The 23675-nt window shown below is 48.9% G+C and overlaps 1 protein-coding gene across 1 annotated transcript in view; it reads left to right on the top strand.

Annotated features, from left to right (window-relative positions):
- Window positions 1–23162, top strand: part of LOC147085083 (leukocyte immunoglobulin-like receptor subfamily A member 3) — a 118995-nt gene extending 95833 nt beyond the window's left edge. Inside the window, exons 4-8 of the mRNA XM_085979427.1 lie at window positions 8753–8788; window positions 9773–10063; window positions 14054–14359; window positions 20509–20616; window positions 22970–23162. Of these exons, the coding sequence (XP_085835553.1) occupies window positions 8753–8788; window positions 9773–10063; window positions 14054–14359; window positions 20509–20616; window positions 22970–23073 (845 nt within the window). The 3' untranslated portion in view covers window positions 23074–23162. The remainder of the gene's footprint in view (window positions 1–8752; window positions 8789–9772; window positions 10064–14053; window positions 14360–20508; window positions 20617–22969) is intronic.
- The last annotated feature ends 513 nt before the right edge of the window (window positions 23163–23675 follow it).

Below are 23675 nucleotides of genomic sequence, written 5' to 3'. Positions count from 1 at the left end.
GAGGCTCTCCCCCCCCGGGATTTCCCGAGGCTCTCCCCCTCTCCCCCCCGCGATTTCCCGAGGCTCCCCCCCCCCGCGATTTCCCGAGGCTCTCTCCCCCCCCCGCCCCCCGCGATTTCCCGAGGCTCTCCCCCCCGCGATTTCACGAGGCTCTCCCCCCACCGCGATTTCTCGAGGCTCTCCCCCCCGCGATTTCCCGAGGCTCTCCCCCCCGCGATTTCCCGAGGCTCTCCCCCCCGCGATTTCCCGAGGCTCTCCCCCCCGCGATTTCCTGAGGCTCTCCCCCCCCGCGATTTCCCGAGGCTCTCCCCCCCCGCGGTTTCCCGAGGCTCTCTCCCCCCCGCCCCCCCGCGATTTCCCGAGGCTCTCTCCCCCCGCGATTTCCCAAGGCTCTCCCCCCCGCGATTTCCCGAGGCTCTCCCCCCCGCGATTTCCCGAGGCTCTCTCCCCCCCCCCGATTTCCCGATGCTCTCCCCCCCCCGCGATTTCCCGAGGTTCTCTCCCCCCCGCCCCCCCGCGATTTCCCGAGGCTCTCCGCCCCCCGCGATTTCCCGAGGCTCTGCCCCCCGCGATTTCCCGAGGCTCTCTCCCCCCCCCGCCCCCCGCGATTTCCTGAGGCTCTCCCCCCCCGCGATTTCCCGAGGCTCTCTCCCCCCCCCGCCCCCCGCGATTTTCCCAAGGCTCTCCCCCCCGCGATTTCCCGAGGCTCTCCCCCCCCCCGCGATTCCCCGAGGCTCTCTCCCCCCCCCCGCCCCCCGCGATTTTCCGAGGCTCTCCCGCCCCCCACGATTTCCTGAGGCTCTCCCCCCCGCGATTTCCCGAGGCTCTCCCCCCCCCGCGATTTCCCGAGGCTCTCCCCCCCGCGATTTCCCGAGGCTTTCCCCCCCGCGATTTCCCGAGGCTCTCCCCCCCGCGATTTCCCGAGGCTCTCTCCACCCCTCCGCGATTTCCCGAGGCTCTCCCCCCCCGCGGTTTCCCGAGGCTCTCTCCCCCCCCGCGATTTCACGAAGCCCTCCCCCACCCCCCGCGATTTCCCGAGGCTCTCCCCCCCCCCGCGATTTCCCGAGGCTCTCCCCCCCGCGATTTCCCGAAGCTCTCCCCCCCGCGATTTCCCGAGGCTCTCTCCCCCCCCCCGTCCCCCGCGATTTCCCGAGGCTCTCCCCCTCGCGATTTCCCGAGGCTCTCCCCCCCCCCCGCGATTTCCCGAGGCTCTCCCCCCCCGCGATTTCCCGAGGCTCTCCCCCCCGCGATTTCCCGAGGCTCTCCCCCCCGCGATTTCCCAAGGCTCTCTCCCCCGCCCCCCGCGATTTCCCGAGGCTCTCCCCCCCCCGCGATTTCCCGAGGCTCTGCCCCCCGCGATTTCGCGAGGCTCTCTCCCCCCCCGCCCCCCGCGATTTCCTGAGGCTCTCCCCCCCGCGATTTCCCGAGGCTCTCTCCCCCCCGCCCCCCGCGATTTCCCAAGGCTCTCCCCCCCGCGATTTCCCGAAGCTCTCCCCCCCCCCGCGATTTCCCGAGGCTCTCTCCCCCCCCCCCGCCCCCCGCGATTTCCCGAGGCTCTCTCGCCCCCGCGATTTCCCGAGGCTCTCCCCCCCGCGATTTCCCGAGGCTCTCCCTCCCCCCGCGATTTCCCGAGTCCCTCCCCCCCCGCGATTTCCCGAGGCCCTCCCCCCCCCCGCGATTTCCTGAGGCTCTCCCACCCCCCGCGATTTCCCGAGGCTCTCCCCCCCGCGATTTCCCGAGGCTCTCCCCCCCGCGATATCCCGAGGCTCTCCCCCCCGCGATTTCCCGAGTCTCTCCCCCCCGCGATTTCCCGAGGCTCTCCCCCCCGCGATTTCCCGAGGCTCCCTCCCCCCCTCCGCGATTTCCCGAGGCTCTCCCCCCCGCGGTTTCCCGAGGCTCTCTCCCCCCCGCGATTTCCCAAGGCCCTCCCCCACCCCCCGCGATTTCCCGAGGCTCTCCCCCCCCGCGATTTCCCGAGGCTCTCCCCCCCGCGATTTCCCAAAGCTCTCCCCCCCGCGATTTCCCGAGGCCCTCTCCCCCCCCGTCCCCCGCGATTTCCCAAGGCTCTCCCCCTCGCGATTTCCCGAGGCTCTCCCCCCCGCGATTTCCCGAGTCTCTCCCCCCCCGAGATTTCCCGAGGCTCTCCCCGCCGCGATTTCCCGAGGCTCTCCCCCCCGCGATTTCCCGAGGCTCTCCCCCCCGCGATTTCCCGAGGCTCTCTCCCCCGCCCCCCGCGATTTCCCGAGGCTCGCACCCCCCGCGATCTCACGAGGCTGTGTATTGGCGTCACGGGGGCCGTGCGCATGCGTCCCGGCGTCAAGGCGGCTGCGCGACGGCCGTGCGCATGCGTGGTTGCCGTTTAAAAACAAAGCCAGAGCGGGCTTTCGCGGGCGGGCGGCGCATGCGCGGTCAGTGCAAGCACCGCGAGGCGGCCCGCGGGGAGTAGGCAGGGAAACCCCGTGGGCTGGCGGCCGCTAGAGCGGGGAGTAGGCAGGGAAACCCCGCGGGCTGGTAGCCGTTAGAGCGGCTCACTTCGGGCCCCGACACCGTCAAACCTGAGAGGGGGAAGTAGAGAGAGACAGAGAGGGAAGAGGAGAAGGAGAGAGAGGGAAGAGGAGAAGGAGAGAGAGGGAAGAGGAGAAGGAGAGAGAGAGAGGGAAGAGAGAGAGATAGAGAAATTTTTGGAGCTTCAGGCCTGCCTGCAGCGGGCCTGGAGACCAGCACCGAGTCCCCCCTGCGCGAGGGTGAGGAGGAGGGAGGGGGGGTTGCTGAACACAATATAAAACTGAAATAAATTGTTAATTAAGTCCCTAACACATAATTCAAATATTTACCTTAGTTCCCTAACACACAGAAAGTGTAAGGGAAAAAATTGTGGAAAATCAAGATGGCGGCCACTCACCTCCGTTCAGAAGGATAAGGCCCGCCCACACACGCACCGATTGGTCGACCGGCCAGGTCACCGAAGCATAGGATTGGTCAATCTTCGAGTCACTCGACACTCAACTGTAGGAAGACCTCGACGTCACACGGTCGCTAATGAGATGCTAATGAGCGGAACGCTGAACGTTTTTGGGATACCGCGGGCGGGATTTTTGGCAGGCCGAAACGTAAATACGCCGATGACCGGTCCAGAATCGCAAGCTTTCTTTTGAGGCGACGCGCGCGTCGGTACGCTCTGTACCTTCCAAATGCATAGAGACCAGGCGGACAGACAGACAGACAGACAGACAGACAGACAGAGGAGCCGCTTTATATATATAGATATATTAAGATAACGTCAACAAACACTTAACATAATCTGTAAAAGAAATTAATCCTTCTGAACTTCTCTCTGTGATCCTAAAACAGTCTCTATTTTTTAAATTAGGGTTTTCACTACTTTATCATTGAAACAAGATGTTTAATATTGAAATATTTTTTGTCTGTTTCTTGTTTTTCATACAGGCCCCAGCATCTGCAACATTTGCCCCCTTGTGTCCCCTCCTCATTGTTCTTTGATGTAATGTTTTCCTGACTAACCTGTTTGGACACCATTCACACCTTTGATTGCTGTGATTATCTCTCTGCTGAGGTGTGATAAATGGCAGTTAGAAAGATTACCTGTAAACATCTGGCATTATTCTCTGACTATATAACCTGTGTCTTTATGCATCTCTCCACTTCACCTGACGAAGGAGCAGTGCTCCGAAAGCTTGTGATTTCAAATAAAACTGCTGGACTATAACCTGGTGTTGTGTGACTTCTTACATTTGTCCACCCCAGTCCAACACCGGCATCTCCACACCTTGAAATATCTTCAGAGAGGCGCTGGTAAGTTATATGTGATTGCCATAACACACTGCCATTATAGGTGATTGTTTCAAAACATTGTTTAATGTATGCTACAGGCTTATATGTACATATATAGGAAAAGGAGGAGGCCATTCCGCCCCTCGAGCCGGTTCTGCCATTCTTTGAGATCATGGTTAATTTGCGATTTATTTCCACAAACACGCCTTTGGCCCATATCCCTTAATTCTTTTGGTTAACGGAAAGCTATCAATCTCCGAATTAAAATTAACAATTGATCTAGCAACAATTGCCGTTTGCAAGAGAGAGTTTCAAACTTCGATCAGCATTTGTGTGTATAATTTTGGAATTTCATACTTTCACTCCTGATAGGTCTGGCTCTAATTTTAAGACTATGCCACCTAGTCCAGGAATACCTAACCAGTGTAAATCGTTTATCTCTATCTATTCTATCTGTTCCCCTTACTATCTTGAAAACATCGAACAGATCATCCCCTCACCTTCTAAATTTTAGGAAATACATGCCTTGTTTGTGTAATCTCTCCTCGTAACTCAATATATTACATACACACACACACACAGGTGTAACATGTCAAATTCATGTTCAGAATGAGTGTGTAGTAATTGCATGTGCTGACAGGTCAGGAAGAGAGTGTTTGAAGACCAGGACCACAAACCCGGCACTAGGCTCCTGGTCTACAGAGCAGCAATGATACCCGCCCTGCTGTATGCATCAGAGACATTGACCATGTACAGGAGGCACCTCAAAGCACTGGAGAGGTACCACCAATGCTGCCTCCGCAAGATCCTGCAAATACTTTGGCAGGATAGGCGCACCAATGTCAGTATTCCCGCTCAGGCCAACATCCCCAGCATCGAAGCCTTGACCACGCACGATCAGCTCCGATGGATGGGTCACATTGTCCGCATGCCCGATACGAGACTTTCAAAACAAGCACTCTACTCGGAGCTCCGGCACGGCCAGAGAGCCCCAAGTGGTCAGAGGAAACGCTTCAAGGACACCCTCAAAGCCTCCTTGAGAAAGTGTAACATCCCCACCGACACCTGGGAATCCCTGGCCTAAGACCAGAGCACAAAATGGAGGAGAAGCATCCGGGAAGGCACCGAACACCTCGAGTCTCTTCGCCGGGAGCAAGTGGAAGCCAAGCACAAGCAGCGCACGTCAACCGAAGCACCCCACCCACCCGCCCCTTCAACCACTGTCTGCCCCACCTGTGACAGAGACTGTAGGTCCTGCATTGGACTCATCAGTCACCTGCGAACTCATTTTTAATGTGGAAGAAAGTCATCCTCGGTTCCGAGGAACTGCCTATGAGGATGAAGAAGATTATTCGTTCCTTTATTAACAACTTGATTAACGTGATATCTGTGTTGCAATCTTGGTTACTACAGCAACAGCCACGTCATATCCTTTATGCCCAAACCAATGACTAAGGAAGTTAAGAAAGAAAACTATCTCGGTCCTTTGGAGGCTCCGGAAATTGTGCGCGAATCTAATTAGAACATGTATACTCTCTCAGTTCTTCTTGGGATCAGTGAGTATGATTCTAGTGTCTGGTAATTTCAAATCCACGAAGGTTTTTATTTCAATGTAAAGTTGAAATAGAGAGTTATGCAAACTGTTTGAATTGAGGAACAGTCTACACAGGGCGTTGCTCGCTGCTGTATTTGTTTCTAATGAGCATAGTCGGTGATACTCGACCTGTATTTGTCATTGTTAAAAGGTGGGCGAGCAATTCACAGGGTACAAACTGGATGATGTGCTCTGGTAGCTTAAACAATAAATCACACAGATGTTTCTCAAGATCTGGACACTGTTCTCAGACAGTTTTGAAAGCGGATTACAGGAAGTAAGGGCAGGGTATGTGTGGCTGCTATATCACTAATTCAAAGACACATTGTCTATCTAACTTACTTCAAACGGTAAGTGCTGGACACACCCAAAAAGTCAGGCATCATCTGTGGAGAGAGAGTAGAGTTATTGTTTCAGTTCAACTACCTTTCATCGGAACTGGAAGTTGTTAGAGATGAGCAGCTTTTAAGAATATAAAGTGCCAGGATAAAGGGGAGAGGAAATTAATAAAAGGAGGCAGTCTGTGATATGTTGGAGGACGTGAGTGATTCAGTGACAAAATGGATGATGGTGTAAGGCAAATGGGAGTGCTAATGTTGCAAGTCTAGAAACACATATTGGGTGCAGAGGATTTTTAATGGTTACAGTAGAACAGCGGGAGGTAAGGGAATCGTGGAAAATCTAACAAGGTGGAGAGGCTTACCCTGGTTCGGGAATGAGGTGGAAGACAGTAGGTAGACTGGCAGGGGTGGGGTTGATGGTCGGAAATAGTTTCTGGGAGGGAAGTGGCGATGGTGGAAGTGTGGGAAAGAGGTTTCTGGGAGTGGTTCCCAGTTCCTGCACTTATTTTAAAAGCACTTCATCTCTAATATCTTCTAGTTCTCATTTCATTTATCGACCTGAATCGTTAACTCTGTTTCACTCTCCACAGATACTGCCTGATCTGCTGAGTGTTTCCTGAATTTACTGTTTGTATTTCAGGATTCCAGGATTCACTGTGTTTTGTTTTATCGACTTGCCTAACTTTCTCTTTGTTTTTTCTTTCTTACTATCTCTTTCTTTCTTTCTTTCTTTCTTTCTTTCTTTCTTTCTTTCTTTCTTCCTTTCTTTCTTTCTTTCTTTCTTTCTTTCTTTCTTTCTTTCTTTCTTTCTTTCTTTCAATCATTCTTTCTTTCAATCTCTTTCTTTCAATCATTCTTTCTTTCAATCTTTCTTTCAACCTTTCAATCTCTCTCTCTTTCTCTCTTTCTCTCTCTCTTTCTCTCTGTTTATTTATTGCTCTGTGTCTATATCGATGTGTGCATCTATCATCTTTTGCACTATTCCACAGGTTGTTCCCCTGTGTCTATTCCCATGAGCACATTGACTGGCAGTCCAGACCCGAGCCGTTCATTTCTCTTTCCACTTTCTCTCCACTTTTACTTTTCTCGCTCTCCCTCCATGGCCATGCCCTCCTGTTGTTCTGCCTCCTTCGCTCTCTCCACTTTCGGATACTCTGCCCTCCCTAATCCCTACCACAATCCAACATAACGAATAAGGGATGTTATCCATTCCTTTAGTGACAACTTGACTAATGTTAACCCAGTGCCCTAATTAGTGACTTCAGTCTGTGTTGCAATCTCGGTTACTACAGCAACGTTCCTGTCATACCCGTTACCCCAAATCAATGACCAAGGCAATTAACAAAACACAATATCTCGGTATTTTGGAAGGATCCGCACAGTGTGCACGAATCTAATTCGAACATGTTTACTCTCTCAGTTGTTCTTGGAATCAGTGGGCATGGGTGTACTGTCTGGTAACATTAACTACTCGAAGATCTTTACGTCAATGAAAAGTTCAAATAGAGAGTTCCGCAAACTGCTTGAATTGAGGAACTGCCGACACAGGGTTCAGCACGCAGCTGTTTTTTCTCTAATGTGCATATTTGATCATTATCGACATTTCTTTGACATTTTAAATACATGAAATAGCAGTTCACAGGATACAAACTGGATGATGTGCTCTCGTTGCTTAAACAAAATCACACAGATGTTTGTCATGATCTGGACAATCTTATCGTACAATCTAAAAGCCTATTAAAGGAACAATGGAGAAGGTATGTGAGGCTGCTATAGACATAAGTCAAAGACACATTGGCCCTGAATTTCCGATCGGAGGCTTCGTGCGTGCGGATGCCTCCGATCAGGAAAAATCTACGCATTAAGCTGTTGGCTCTGTCGGTGCCGAGGATTGCGATCCTGGGTCTCTCCACTACGAAATGTGAGGAGGGCCATGTATCCCAGGGACTCATGTGGTTCGGAGGCTTGCCCTGTTCAAAGTGCAGAGGCTTGTCCTGGATCGGCAATGTGGCAGACGGAAGGTAGTTAGACACCCAAGGGGGGCGGATATTTATTATAAATGCTCTTCATCTCTACTTTCTGCTAGTTCTCATTACATTTATACACCTAAAACTTTAACTCTCTGTTTCTTTCTTTCTTTCTTTCTTTCATTCTTTCTTACTTTCTTTCCTTCTCTCTCTTGATGAAAGTTTGAGCAGGTTGGGCCTGTACCGATTGGAGTTTAGAAGAATGAGAGGTGATCTTATTCATACATATAAGATTCTGAGGGGGATTGACAGGGTGGATGCTGAGAGGATGTTTCCCCTCCTGGGGGAATCTAGAACTAGGGGGCATAGTTTCAGAATAAGGGGTCGCCAATTTAAGATGGAGATGGGGAGGAATTTCTTCTCTCAGAGGGTCGTGAATCTTTGGAATTCTCTAACCCAGAGAGCTGGGGAGGCGGAGTCAGTGAATATATTCAAGGTGGAGATTGACAGACATTTGAACTACAGGGGAGTCAAGGGGCATGGGGAGAGTGGTGAAGTGTTGTTGAGGGCAAGGTTGGATCAGCCATGATCTTATTAAATGGTGGAGCCGGCTCGAGGGGCCAATTGGCCGACTCCTGCTCCTATTGCTTACTTTCTTATGTTCTTATGATCTTTCTTTCTTTCTTTCTTTCTTTCTTTCTTTCTTTCTTTCTTTCCTTCTTTCCTTCTTTCCAATAGTCTAGACCAAAATGTATTAACATTTATATCCACTACGAAACACAAAGTGACATTTCAAAATGTTTTTCTCGGTGTATACAATCTGTTTAATTGTGTAGTAATATAATTATGCTGGTTATTGTTTGATAATTTAGAATCAATTTGAATTTTGTACCTTACCTGTACTGAATTATAAAGGTACACATAAATCTGGGGAAGAAAATCTGATGGCAATTTCGGAAGTGATAACATGCGAGCTCTGGGAGCTGTTGGTTAATGCGACAGGTCAACAGGCTATTGATGGGCAAAACTTTACATTGATCCATTTTTTTCTCTTTCAGTTCATTTCCAGGCGTTGTTCGGACAGAGATTTACATGTAAGTATGTGACATTAAAATGAATAGTCAATTCATTAATATAGCCATCAGTTAGCCGAAATTAATATTTGACAGTTGGGATTTCGTTTAACTCCAGGGCGCATTGATCTATTGCAGGAATTATTGTGCAACTTCCCGCAATTGTTTCTTAAATTCTGATATTCCAAAAAAAATTGCACTTATTTGAAAGGTGATCACGGCTTGTACGCGTTTTGTAATATTGTATTTATTAACACTGTCAATCACTATTATTATGGGCTAGACATTCATCTCGGGCGGTGCGCAAAACGGGCAGCATCGGATCGGCCGCCCATTATACGCAGCGCCTGATATTCAGTATTTGGGTGGATCAATTGGTTGGCGACCATTTCGGGATGCCAAAGTCGCCGGCGCTAATTTTAGCGCCCCGTAAAGTTTAGCGCCCCTCCGCTGGAAATTCATTAGTAGTGTCCCAAGCCGAATGTGGAGAGCGACTGGAAGTGCCCCACACCCTTCTTGGGCCGCCATAACTGATGATTGGGGGGCTATGTGCAACAGCGCCAAGCGCGTTGGAGCATACCGATGCCTCATTGCAGGACTCCTCCCCTGATTAATAGGGAGGGACCTAGCGCTGCATGCATCGGGGCCCTGCTAGACCACCAGGGAGCGGGGTGCAGTAAAAACTACCTGGTCTGCCCCTGGGGGCGCTAAAGGGAGGCGCAAATCCACCTAATTTACCAGTTTTTAAAATGACTGCAGTTCCCTTTCCTGTTATGTTGTTTGAAACATCATGTTACTGTTACATCCCAAACCGTTATTATAATTGCACATTAATTTCAATGATATAGAAAGCGGAGAGCTCGCTATCTCCTGATACCATTACCATTTCAGTGCTGGGGTGTATACTGGTAAAGTTCAGGTTGAACTTAGCTTATGACAATGATATTGATGTTAATTGATTGAAGCTTTTCAGCGTTTAAACTCTTTTGACTGTGCTTTCCTCAGATGATTTACCAAAGCCAATCTTGTCTGTGAATCCACCATATGAAGTCATTGTATACGGAGAGACAATAACTATGACTTGTCACTGTCAGTGTCCCCTCACACTGAACCGTTATTACCGAAGGCAAGGTTACTTGCTAGAACAGGTCGCTGCTAAAGGACAATGTTATACCTCTTATGAATTCACCGCAGATCATGGCTATCAAGACAGTTACTCATGTGCATGTCTACTTTTGGAGAATGGGCAATGGAGATATTCAGAATGGAGCGACCCTGTTCAGATAATTATTCGAGGTATGTTAACAGAACCAATTCTCCCAATGGGATTAGAACAATTTGTGCTTACTCAGCAATGAAACGATCCAGTGGAACAGGGGGACACTTGGGCTGCAGTTACATTGGGCCTTGGATGTTAGATTCCAAACCCAACCTCTTTACATGGTGTGAGCGGATTCATTAATGGTTACCGTCATGACAAACAAAGTTGTCCGGCGACAATAACTCTGCTTATGATTCACACATGATTTTTTCTTCTTTTAACAGGTTTAGTACATTCACTAATAACATCATTTTATATGACTGTTCTACAAGGTTATATTATTTCACAATAGAACCTTAGAATGGTTACAGCACAGACAGAGGTCATTCGGCCCGTTGAGCCCCTGTCAGCTCTCTGAAAGAGCATTTCATCTATTCCCACTCCCCTGCCCTTTCTCCGTAGCCCTGCCATTTTTTTCCTTCAGCTCCTAATCCAATTCCATTTTGAAAGCCACTTTATTTTGAAAGCCATTTTGAGTCTGCTTCCACCACCCTTTCAGGCAGTGCTTTTCAGACCTTAACCAGTCGTGGCATAAAAAAAGTTTCTCCTCATTTCACATCTGGTTCATCTGCCAATCACCTTAAGTCTGGTTCTGGAGCATTCCACCAATGGGAACTGTTTCTCTCTATCTACTCTGTCTAGATCCCTCGTGATTTTGAACACCACTATCAAATCTCCTCTCAAAGTTCCGTGCTCTACGGAGAACAACCCCAGCTTCTCCAGTCTATCCACGTAATTGAAATCCCTCATCATTTGAACAATTTTTGACAATCTTTCCTGCAACCTCTCTAATGTCTTCACACCCTTCCTAAAGTGCGGGGCCCAGATGTGGACACAATACTCGAATTGAGGCTGAACCAGTGTTTTATAAAGGTTCATCATAACTTGTTTACTTTTGTACTCTATGCCTTTCTTTATAAAGCGCAGGATCCGTATGCCTTTTTAAACGCTTTCTCAACCTGATAATTTACATCCTAGGGTATTTAAGGAAGTGGCCCTACAAATAATAGATGCATTGCTGATCATCTTCCAACATTCCATGTAATCTGGAACAGTACCCATGGATTGTAGGGTAGCTAATGTTAACCCACTATTCAAAAAAGGTGATAGAGAGAACATGGGGTATTACAGATCGGTAAGCCTTACATCGGTAGTGGGGAAAATGCTACAGTCCATTATAAAAGATGTAACAGCAGAGCACTTGGAAAACAGTGACAGGATCGGACAAAGTCAACAAGGATTTACAAAAGGTAAATCGTGCTAGACTAATCTACTGGAAAATTTTGAGGATGTAACTGGTAAAATAGATAAGGGAGAACCAGTGAGTGTGGTGTATTTGGACTTTCAGAAGGCTTTTGATCAGGTCCCGCATAAGAGATTAGCGTGTAAAGTTAAGTCACATGGGATTGGGGGCAAGGTATTTACTTGGATAGAGAACTGGTTGGCAGACAGAAAGCAAAGAGTTGGAATAAATGGGTCTTTTTCCAAGCGGCAGGCAGTGACTAATGGGGTAGCGCAGGGATCGGTCCTTGGACCTCAGCTATTCACAATATATATTAATGATCTAGACAAGGGAATTGGATGCAATATCTCCAAATTTGCAGACGACACAGAGCTGGGTGGGCGTGTGTGCTGTGAGGAGGATGCCAGGAAACTCCAGGATGATTTGGACAGGTTTGGTGATTGGGCCAATGCATGGCAGATGCAATGTAACGTGGATAAATGTGAGGTTATCCACTTTGGTGGCAAAAACAGGAAGGCAGATTATTATCTGAATGGCAATAGATTGGGAAAAGGGGAAGTTCAAAGAGACCTGGGTGTCCTTGTGCACCAGTCGCTGAAGGTAAGCATGCAGGTGCAGCAGGTGGTTAAGAAGGCAAATGGTATGCTGGCCTTTGTAGTGAAAGGGTTTGAGTAAAGGAACAAGGATGTCTTGCTGCAGTTGTACAGGGCCTTGGTGAGACCACATCTTGAGTATTGTGTGCAGTTTTGGTCGCCTTATCTGAGGAAGGATGTTCTTGCCATGGAAGGATTTCAGCGAAGATTCACCAGGCTGATACCTGGGATGGCAGAAATGACGTTTGAGGAGAGATTGGGACAATTGGTCTTGTACTCGCTGGAGTTTAGAAGAATGAGAGGGGATCTCATTGAAACTTATAAAATTCTGACAGGACTGGACAGACTAGATGCAGGAAGGATGTTCCCGATGGTCGGGGAGTCCAGAACCAGGGGTCACAGTCTAAGAATAAGGGGTAGGCCATTTAGGACAGAAATGAGGAGGAATTTCTTCACCCAGAGAGTGGGGAACCTGTGGAATTCTCTACCACAGAAGGCAGTAGAGGCCAATTCATTAAATATATTCAAGAAGGAGTTGCATATATTTCTTAAGGCTAAAGGGATCAAAGGATATGGGGAGAAAGCAGGGACAGGGTACTGAATTTGGATGATCAGTCATGATCTCATTGAATGGAGGAGCAGGCTCGAGTGGCCGAATGGCCTACTCCTGCTCCTATCTTCTATGTTTCTGTGTTTCTGACCTGCCACCTTCAATGATGAATGCACATAGACCCCCGGGTCTCTCTGTTCCTGAGCCCTCTGTAGAACTGTACCCTTTAATTTAAATTGCCTCTCCTTGTTATTCACACCAAAATGTATCAGTTCACACTTTGCTGCATTAAATTTCATCTGCCACGTGACCATCCATTCCACCAGCCTGTCTATGTTGTCTTGAAGTCTATCACTATCCTCCTCACTGTTCACTATATATTCAAGTTTTGTGTCATCTGCAAATTTTGAAATTGCGCCCTGGACACAAGTCCTGTCATTAACATGTATCAAGAAAAGCTGTGGTCCTTGCAGCAATAACCTCGTGAACTCCCTCCATCCCGCAGACAACTGTTCAACACTACTCTCTGTTTCCTGTCACTTAGCCAACTTCGTGTCCATGCTGCCACTGTCCCTTATATTCCATGGGCTTCAACTTTGTTGGCAAGCCTTTTATTTGGCACTTTAACCAACTCCTTTTGTAAGTCCATGTAAGTGCAGTTCGTTCAAAGCGTTCCCTGGGATCACGTGGGCCATGCAGAGCCAATTGTAGCATTATGAATAGAGATCGGCCCCAAAACCTAACTAAAACTTCAAATAAAATTTTTAAAAACATCACATTTTTAAAATAACTATAAATTACATAAATAACTATATTAAACAATAATTTATATTTTTGAAAAAAATAATGACAATTTTTAACGGGGCTAAAAATAAACTTACCTTTCTTTTAAGTATTTAAAAATAATAAACCTGTTGATAAAATGCTTTCATTTTACATAATTCTCCACTTACCTTGTTAAAAGCAGGCCTTGCGACTGCTTTTTTCATGTACAGCTGCTAGAGACTTACCCTCCCGGGAAAATCTGTAAAAAAAATCAGAAGTTCAATGCGTATGCACTGCCTCTCGGGCGCACGAGTGATGGGATGTTTATATTATGGCAATACAATAAACATCAGTCTTGAAAACTGGCTGTTGCTAAGTGATATCTCTCTCTCTCTCATTCTCTCTCCAATGATGCCAACAACATTTATTTGCTGTGTACTGAATGAACTAAACATGATAACCTTTCTGAAGCCGATTAATCCGAGTTCCAACAGAATGGGAGGCCATTTAAAGCGTTGAGCCAAAAGAAGGTCGGGTTTTGCAGATTGAATGGAGATGTTCAGTAAGCGGCTACCCAAAGGTCATTATTGAAAGCAGAAAAAAACAGACTGAATCAAATACCTTGCATAATAGAAAAAATCAGCACATTCTGGTTCACCCTGTGTCCCATCTGTCCTTTTCTTGAAGTAATAATAAAAAGCAAAGTATGCATTGGAATGAAGGCGACAGATTTTGTTTCATTTTCACAAAAGTGTCCTCATATGTTATTGAGTAGACTTTTGACACACAATTTCATGCGGTATTTTTCATACAGGTGAACTCCCGGAGCCGACTTTCTACATGGACCCAGATTCCGGTGCAGTTTCAAACGGGGAAAATGTTGGCATTTCCTGCAACGGTGACATTCGTTCCAGAGGGGGAACATTTCTCTTGTACAAAGTTCCGAAACAAAATCCTGTACAGTCTCGCAATGTGAGTGGCGATGAGCGGACTGTGATCTTCAACATAAATACCCGAAGGGAAGGCTCTGTGGGAAATTACAGTTGTCGATATCAAACAGAGGTCGCAGGACGTTCCAGGCATTCGCCATTCAGTAAAGATGTCCCGATTATGGTGAAAGGTAGGGACCAACACATTTCAAAATGATGTTGTGTGTTCTTTTATCTCATGTCTGTCTCCTTCGCTCATATCTTGTTAATATAGGTGACAAATTCCCTTTAAAATCGAACTGAGATGTACATATTTTGCTGCAACAGTTAACTGGGGATCGTTCTTTTATCTGCTGGCTTAAGGTTCCCATTTGTTATGCATAGTCTGCAGAGGCTGACCCCCGCCCCCCCCCCGCCTGTTATCCAGAAATAATGATCACGAATTAAGAGCTGGAAGCGTTATTTAACGCTCTTTCTTTATAAGCGTTGAAACGCCAGAAAGCTCCCGAATTTGACTTCCATTCGCTTTGAGCACCGTGCATCAGCAGCAAACATACCAGGGAATGGTCTCTGCATACATTCAGTGCTGCCTGATAGGGTGCACCACAGTTCTTGTGTCTGTATCCACCAAGAGAGCTGTGCCCAAGATTAATAATACATGAACCAGTCTGCGGCTGAGAAATTCCCCAGGGCAGAGGTCCAAAAGCGACGGTATCGAATATGCCGCCCGTCTTAATCAGCAGTCGAATTTCTCGCCCTGATTCTTAACTTGGGCAATCCTCCATTTTCTGGATGGTCTGATGGGCAGGGAAGGCCAACTCGGACAAGCTGTGATCCATCCAAGTAAGGAGATCAGAAATTGAATGACATTGACAAGTTAAAGAAGGCGCAATGCAAATTCACTGTGATGCTGCCTGGTATGATGAGATAGAGATACGAAAAAATCCTTAAAATATACAGGCTAGTTTTATTGGACCAGATATTCCGATTCCTACGGGTAGGTATGCGCTGTGTACCTGCAGGAGTAAGACCTGCTTTTACCAGGATAAAAGTTCAAAAAAGCAAAAAATAATTTCACTGATTTATCATTTTTAAATACTTTTAATAAAAGGTATGTTTATTTGTAGCCCCGTAAAAAAACATGAATTATTTTTCTCAATAAATTAATTTTTGTTTAAAATACTTAGGGCTAGATTTTCAGTATAGACAGTTTTGGGGCGCTAACCTTAGCGCCCGCCCGAAGTTAGCGCCTGCCCAAAAGTAGCGCCCCGTTGCCGGAAATTCAGTGGCTTCGCCCTAAGGGAGTGGTGGAGCACTAAAAGAGGCGTTCCACTCCTACCTTTAGGCGCTAAGCCGGCGGTCCAGAGGGATAGCGCCCAGGCGGGGCGCAGCACGGGTGCGGTCATTTTTGCACTGACAGCAGACCCCGTGGTGCCGACCAGCTCTTAAAGGGGGAAGGGACGAATTGGTCTGCTGCCACGCCCTGCACACTGCAGCCTTGCAAAGAGGCCTCAACACTGCTGCTCAGCCTCAGGGTGTCATGGCAACGCCAGAGAAGGCCCGTCAGCGTGCCCTGCGCTTCTCAGAGGGTGATCTGGACATAATGGTCACAGCTCTGGAGGTGAGGCGCAAGATCTTGTTTCCAGAGAGTGGGAGGAATCCAACCCACCATGACTACACCAAAGCCTGGAAGCAGATCGCCCAGAGGGTGACGTTCACCGGCGAGGCCCCCAGGACGCACAAACAATGCCATCAAAAATACAATGATCTGACCAGGATTGTGAAGGTGAGTAGCCTTTCCAATCTCCTCCTCATTCTTGCATGTACACCTGACATGATGGGCAAAGGGACCTGAAAGTCCTATTGGCCAGCCCTCAGCCAGCAGCATTGGGACAGTCATGAGCAGCAAATGGCCATTCGGCACTCTACACTTTGGCCAAGCTATTCCACCATGGGAGGCAGTGCACAGTACATCAGGGCTTCACTCTGTCCAAGCTATTCCACCATGGAAGGCAGTGCACACTACATCAGGGCTTCACTCTGGCCAAGCTATTCCACCATGGGAGGCAGTGCACACTACATCAGGGCTTCACTCTGTCCAAGCCATTCCACCATGGGAGGCAGTGCACACTACATCAGGGCTTCACTCTGTCCAAGCTATTCCACCATGGGAGGCAGTGCACACTACATCAGGGCTTCACTGCGCACTTACAGCCCGTCCTTTCTCTTGCAGGCTAAAGTAGCGTTTAATCGCCAGGCCCGTGCCAGGGGTGGCCACACCAAGCTGCAGAAGCTCACTCGGCTGGAGGAGCGTGTGTGTGTGCTCATGGGAGCCTGTGTGATCGTCCCCACAGCGTGCGGTGTATCCGACCCTCCACTGCCCGGCAATGGAAAGGACCTCACCTTTTGGCCCTCTCGCGTCGCACTGGCCCATCCGAGCTACCTCCTTTGCCACTGTCCCACCAATGCGCTGAATCCCACCAGTCCTAACTCCCTCGCTGACGCTGTCTCCTCACTCTGAAGCTACTCTTGTGCATTTCTGCTTTCAGCTGGTGACGACCAGGACCCTGAAGCTGCCAGTGACAGCACCTCCGACCAGGAGGAGGAGGAGGAGCAAGCCGGACCTTCGGGGGAACAGTCACGTCCCGCAGGAGAGGAGGAAATGCTTGACACCTCCTCACTGGACGAGTGCCTGGAGGAACTGTCGCAGGGCAATGCAGCTTCTGGGACCAGTGGTGTCCAGCCACCCAGCAGCCGTGCGCGTGGCCCGCGGCCTTCCCCCCAAAGGGGGGAAGGATCAGAGGGGAGTGCTGCTGCTCGGCACACTCACCGTCTCCAACGCGGTAAGGGTCCCCTAGTTCGGCCCCCTCCTCCCCAGCGGGAGAGTCGCGACTCCAGTCCGGACACCTTCACTTCGGAGGAGGTGCGGAAGCTGGATAAGATGGCCGACGACTCGGACCGGCGCCACACGGAGCTCATGAGCGTGGTGGGGCGCATGCCTGAGGCCATCGAGTCGCTGGCGACCAGTGTGCGCGAGTTCGGGGCAGCAACTGCCGCGAGTGGCCGCATGCTGACTGATTCCGTCAAGACCCTGGCGGATGTGATGCGCGCGCACACCAGGACCACAGGGCCACTCACTGCTGCCACACGCGTTGTCTCAGGCAGGCATCGCCAGGGCAGCCACCGCGCTAGACCATCCCAGCAAGCCGCCCGTCGGCTGTTTGCTGCGGATCCTGCAGTGCGGGCCCGGCCGAGTGCCACCGCGCCACAGCACCAGCCAGCGCATCCCAGACGCCAGCTGGCCCACATTGCGCCATCCGTCGCCGCCATTCCCCCTCTGGGGCGTCAAGGGCAAGCGGCTGCAGCTGATGGTGGCAATGCTCAGGTGTGCCACTTAGCAGACGGCCCCTCGAGGCCCAAACGCCATGTAGGCCGCCCCCCAGCGGCATCTGGCGGAAGGGCATCTGAGCCTCAGATGCCTTCCCCCAGCCTCGCAGCAGCCACTGGGCAGAGCTTGCGAAGGAGCAGCAGGCCGGGCAGGGGAGGCAAAAGGCTGGCCAAGGTCTCGCCCTCGCGGGCCACTCAGTAGAGGGTGTGGGCAGCTTTCCTTTAATATGGCGGTGGCCATCTTTATTTTGCCCATGGCTGTGCTTTTGGAGGGCTTGTTTTTTGCGTTAGGCTGACGTTGAGGCCCGGTTTGAAGAAAGGTGGAGTGGCTCCTCCCCAGTTTGTGGGAGTGAGTCGTTTGTTGGGCTTTTTGTGGGGCCCGTTTATTGTTTTTGGGGATTCATGTGGGAAGGGCTTTTCATTTTTGCGCAATAAAAAATTATCTTTATTCATGCAGTCTCCATGGTTGTTCTTCTTAGTGTTTGTTGGCTTCGCCGGCTGAGGGCTTGCGGAGCGGCTGCATTCATCTTCCCTCATGGCCCCTGGCCATTCCCTGACAGGGGGCTTAGAAGTACCGTGTAATAAGGTGGCGTCGTGCGGCCCTTGGCCCTGGTCGCTCCCTCCTGGGAACGTACTCCTGCTCTTCCTCCTCCTCCTCCTCCTCATGCTCCTCCTGCTCCTCCTCCTGAGGTGCTGGTCCAACGTCAGGTGGCAGTGCCTGAGCCCTGCGGATAGCCAGGTTGTGTAGCATGCAGCAAACCACCACAAATTGGGAGACCCGGTCCGGCGAATAGTGGAGAGCTCCTCCGGAGCAATCAAGTCAGCGGAACCACTGCTTGAGGACCCCAATAGTTAGCTCGATGATGTTGCGGGTGGTTTGATGGCTCTCGTTGTAGGCCTCTTCAGCAGCGGTCCTGGGCGCGCGGAGCGGGGTCATGAGCCAGGTGCACAAAGGATAACCTTTGTCCCCGATGAGCCATCCTCTTGGGGGAGGCTGTGCCTGGAACATGTCATGCACAGTACTCTGCCGCAGGATAAAGGCATCGTGGCTGCTGCCTGGGAAGCTGGCATTGACTGCCATGATGCGCTGCTTGTGGTCACATACCAGCTGCACATTCAGAGAATGGTAGCCCTTCCTGTTGCGATACTGCTCGCCATGCTCCAGAGAGGCCCGCAAAGCCACATGCATACAGTCAATGGCGCCCTGCACCAAGGGGAATTCCCCGAGTCTGGCAAATCCCAATGCGCGCTGATGCAGGCTCTCGAGGGCCATGGGGAAGGAGATGAATTGGCTTCTCCTTCTGAACAGTGCTTCGGTCACGTGGCGGATGCAGCGATGCGCGCCATACTGGGAGATGTTTGCTATGTCCCCATCAGCGTATTGGAAGGAGCCGGTGGCATAGAAGTTCAATGCCACCATCACCTTCACTTCCACCGACAGAGACGTCCTGCACCTTAGCTTTGGCCGCAGATCTCGGCGAAGCAGGTGGCAGATCTCTGCAATCACCTCCTTTCGGAATCGGAGCCTTCTAACACATCGCGCGGCACTCATGTTTAGGTAGGAGTGCTGCTGGCGGTATAGCCTGACTGGGTAAGGCCTACGTGGCCGACGCCTGTAGCCCCCTCTGCCTCTAGCCAGGGCTGCCGCTCTCACAATGCATCTGCGAGCCCCATGGACATGGCGCTGCAGCTGCACGTTGGCACCCCATGCAGCCCCCATCAAAACCTGGCAAACAGTCTAATTTCCAAATGGCCACTTGCAGCGCTATGGCCTGAGTCCAAAAATACCTGGCTCTTGCTGCTTGAAACCAGTTAGCTATCCTCCTTGTTGTGTCTCCAGAAATGCGTTGCACAAGACTGTTTTCTGAAAAAAGGATGGCCTTTATACTGGAGAGGACGTTCCCTTTAATTAGCGCCCCCCGGGGCCCGCGCTGGTTGTGTTGCGATCTTTTTCCAAACGCTCCGGCCGCCCGCCGCACAATGGGGCTGTCCGACTGAAGTTTGGAATCGGGGCGGCCAAAGGGCGTTGCACGAGGATGTGACGTCATTTTCTGCGCGCGCATCCGGGCGGGCGCTAAACTTTGCGCCGGCGCTAATGGGCAACTTAATTTTGGGCGGGGCGCAAACTGCGCTGCGCCCGGGCGCTACCCGCATAGCGCCCGGAAATCACTTCTCTTAAGGCGCTAACTGCTGGCGCAAGCGACTGAAAATCTAGCCCGATGTCTTCTACTTAAGTAATAAAAATCCGTTGAGTGCACAACAGGCTTTCGGAATAGAACAGTGCATTTCAAAATTTATCAGTTTATCAGGATAATCTGATGCATTATATATTCACCAATATCACTTAATAATATCTGCCATTTGCCTCACAGAGCTCGCATTCCTACTGACAGGACTGGGCAATACTGACAATGCCACGGGGAATCTAATTCATGGATTAACTGACATCGACTGCAGCGCAAAACAAGTTAACAGCGTTAATTCCTTCCTTTGTGCCCCCAGTACTCTCACTGTGACATACGCATGCAATGTTACAACAAGAGTATGAATAAGTGAGAACCGAATCGAACCGAATTAACATTGACCAAGCTGTAAAATTCAACAAGATTCACTGCAGACAAATAATAGCAGTACTTGCTTCAATGGCCATGTTTAAGAACGTCGTAAATGCATTCCCTCCATTCATGAACTCTGGCAAATGAGTTCTAAAGGAACACGTTAAGCATTTTGAAGGAAAATATGTTAATCTCCTACAATTATTACCCTGAATATAATGTGTCATTATTGTATTGTTCTTGTTGCAGTAGAGGAATGGCCAGCGGGTGTTAACAATGTCTTTGTGTAAATAGTAAAGCAAGCGTTCATGTTCAATTTCAGTTGAATTTGGAAGCGTTAATTACTAATTTAAGACTTGCACACAATGAACTATCAATGCTCGTTGCTTCTTCCACAGAACAATATCTCATGGTGCCCTTAGTCCGACTCTGCCTCAGTGCCTTCGTGGTCATTGTGATGGTGATATTCATTGTTGAGCATTTCGTGAATGTTAACCCGCCCAAAGGTAAGGCATTAAATATAATTGCAAATTTTTGATTTGTCTAGAATGTTTTGAGTTATTCTGTAAAATTCTCCGGAAAGGGCATGCCTACATTGTTATACCTAATACAGAGCCTTGCAGAAGGCACCACATATCCAGTTCGGCAGTATTACATAGTATTTACAGCACTGAATCAGGTCAGTCGGCCCAACAGGTCCATGTCGGAGTTTATTCTCCACACGAACCTCATCCCACCCTTCTTCATCAACCCCATCAGCATATCCTTCTATACCTTACTCCCTCATGCGTTTATCTAGCATCTCTGTAAATGCTTCGATGATGTTGGTCTCAACCATTACTTGCGCTTGCGAGTTCCACCTCTTACCACTCTCCTGATTAAGATGTTTCTCCTGAATTGCTTATTGGATTTATCAGTGACTATCTTATATCCATGCCCATAGTTCTGGTCTCATCCGTAAGTGCAAACATGTTCTCAACAGCTAACCTATCAACCCCTTTCATAATGTCAAAGCCCTCTATCAGGTCAACCACTAGTGTTCTCCCTTCTCAAAAAAAGACCGCTGCCCGCTCAATCATTCCTGATAGTTAAAACACTCCTGTTCTGATATAATTCTAGTAATTCATTTTTACCTGCTCCGTGCCTCTATATCCTTTTTATAATATGGAGACCAGAACTGTTCACAGTATTCTAAGTGTGGTCTAACCCAGGTTCAACACAATATTAGCAAAACTGCTCAACCCTCAGCCTTTTGTTTTCCAGAGTAAAGAGACAATGCCTGTTGAATAATTCCTGATAGGTATAACCTCTCAATTGTGGTATGATTCTAGTAAATATTTTTTGCAGCTTCTGCATACCTCTATATGCATTTTATAATATGGAGACTGGAACTGTTCACAGTATTCCAAGTGTACTCTAACCATGGTGCAGTACAATGTTAACATAGAAACATAGAAGATAGGAGCAGGGGTAGGCCATTCGGCACCTCGAGCCTGCTCCGCCATTCAATGAGATCATTGCTGATCATCCAAATTCAGTACCCTGTCCCTGCTTTCTCCCCATATCCCTAGATCCCTTTAGCCTTAAGAAATATATCCAACTCCTTCTTGAATATATTTAATGAACTGGCCTCTACTGCCTTCTGTGGTAGAGAATTCCACAGGTTCACCACTCTCTGGGTGAAGAAATTCCTCCTCATCTCTGTCCTAAATGGCTTACCCCTTATCCTTAGACTCTGACCCCTGGTTCTGGACTCCCCGACCATCAGGAACATCCTTCCTGCATCTAGTCTGTCTAGTCCTGTTAGAATTTTTTAAGTTTCAATGAGATCCCCTCGCATTCTTCTAAACTCCAGCGAGTACAAGCCCAATCGACCCAATGTCTCCTCATACGTCATTCCTGCCATCCCAGGTATCAGCCTGGTGAATCTTCGCTGCACTCCCTCCATGGCAAGAACATCCTTCCTCAGATAAGGCGACCAGAACTGCACACAATACTCAAGATCTTCCCTGATTTTCAATTCTACCCTTGTAGAAATTAACCAAAATGGTCTATTTGCTTTTTATGGGCTTATTTACCAGCTTCGCTACTTTTAGTGATTTGTACACAAGTACCCCCAGATTCCACTGCTCTTCTACCCCATTTAGGCACTTATTTTCAATGGAGTATGTAGCCTCCTGATGCTTTCCACCTAAACCCGGGTTCGAATCCGGCCTCGGGTGACTGTCTGTGTGGAGTTTGCACATTCTCCCCGTGTTTGCGTGGGTTTCCTCCGGGTGCTCCGGTTTCCTCCCACAGTCCAAAGATGTGCGGGTTAGGTTGATTGGCTATGATGAAAAAAAAATTGACCCTTAGTGTTAGGGGGATTAAATATGTGGGGTTACGGGGATAGGGTGGGATATGTGTTGGTGTTGGGGTTACGGGGATCGGGTGGGATATGTGTCAGTGCAGGCTCGATGGGCCGAAATGGCCTCTATCTGCACTGTGGGGTTTCTGTGATTCTGTGATTCTGTGATAAACGTGCCACCTTACACTTCTATATAAACATATAGAACGTTATTTGCCAATTACACGCCCAATCTGCAAGTTTATTAATATCTTCCTGCATATGTTGTGGGCCTCCTCTGTTTTAATTACAATACCCAATGTGGTGTTACCCGTAAATTTTGTTATTATACTTCTCCAGAGGGACAGGTGGGCAGGGACCTGATAGGGTGTGTTCTGGCAGTGTCCCTGACCACAGATGTCCCATTCAGCAATGTTACAGGAGTTCGACAAGGCAGGGATACAACTTGCATCAATCATCCTCAATTCTACTAAGTCAATCCAATGTCATTATATGTTTGTTTTTTTATACAGGAAAAGAAACATTGGACAAAACGTGTTCTCCAGACCGCCACAACAGACACAACATGGTCATTATGTCCCTGGATGGAATTTCTGTTTCAGGGGTGTTTTTTTAAACGTTTGCAGAAGATATTGCTTGCCTGCAGAGCAGATATTTTGCTACTATATTTCTTTTAAAGGACAGCTATGTCTGTTTTGATGCTATTCCCTCTCTAATATATAGGTTACAGTGACAAATCAGCACTGAACACTTTACACTTATTTTAGCAGAACATGTCGGAGAATCAGGAAGAACTTGATAATTTCTGTGAAGTAGACATTGAGCTGTGTGAAGCGCCTTGGTGGGAGAGATGAGCTGAGCCAGAGGACCCAGCGATTCCTCCTGATTATGGCTATTGAGATCTGCGAGGCTCAGATAAAACCTTCCTCGGATGTTCCCACAGAGGAGGAATCAATTGCTCAAGAAACAGAAGTAGGACAGGAACAGACACATAAAGTTTTACAGGTTAGGGAATAGTCCAGCAGACTGCAAGCCCAAATTACATCCGGGTATGTATAAATACGCCATATTCTCAATGAAAGTAGAGCAACTGTTAACCAAAGAGTCCTGGAAATGTGTCTAGGGCCCCAAACACCCCTTCCAGGTGAAACAGCGATTTACTTGTACTTCTTGCAATCTAGTATACTGTACTCGCTGCTCACGATGTGATCTCCTCTA

Source organism: Somniosus microcephalus, unplaced genomic scaffold (assembly GCF_052327205.1).
Source record: "Somniosus microcephalus isolate GS21.2 unplaced genomic scaffold, FLI_Smic_1.0 unresolved_chr9, whole genome shotgun sequence".
In the NCBI taxonomy this organism is placed as follows: Eukaryota; Metazoa; Chordata; class Chondrichthyes; order Squaliformes; family Somniosidae; genus Somniosus; species Somniosus microcephalus.
Note: the sequence above shows the minus strand (reverse complement) of the source record. Positions and strands in the feature narration are given on the sequence as shown.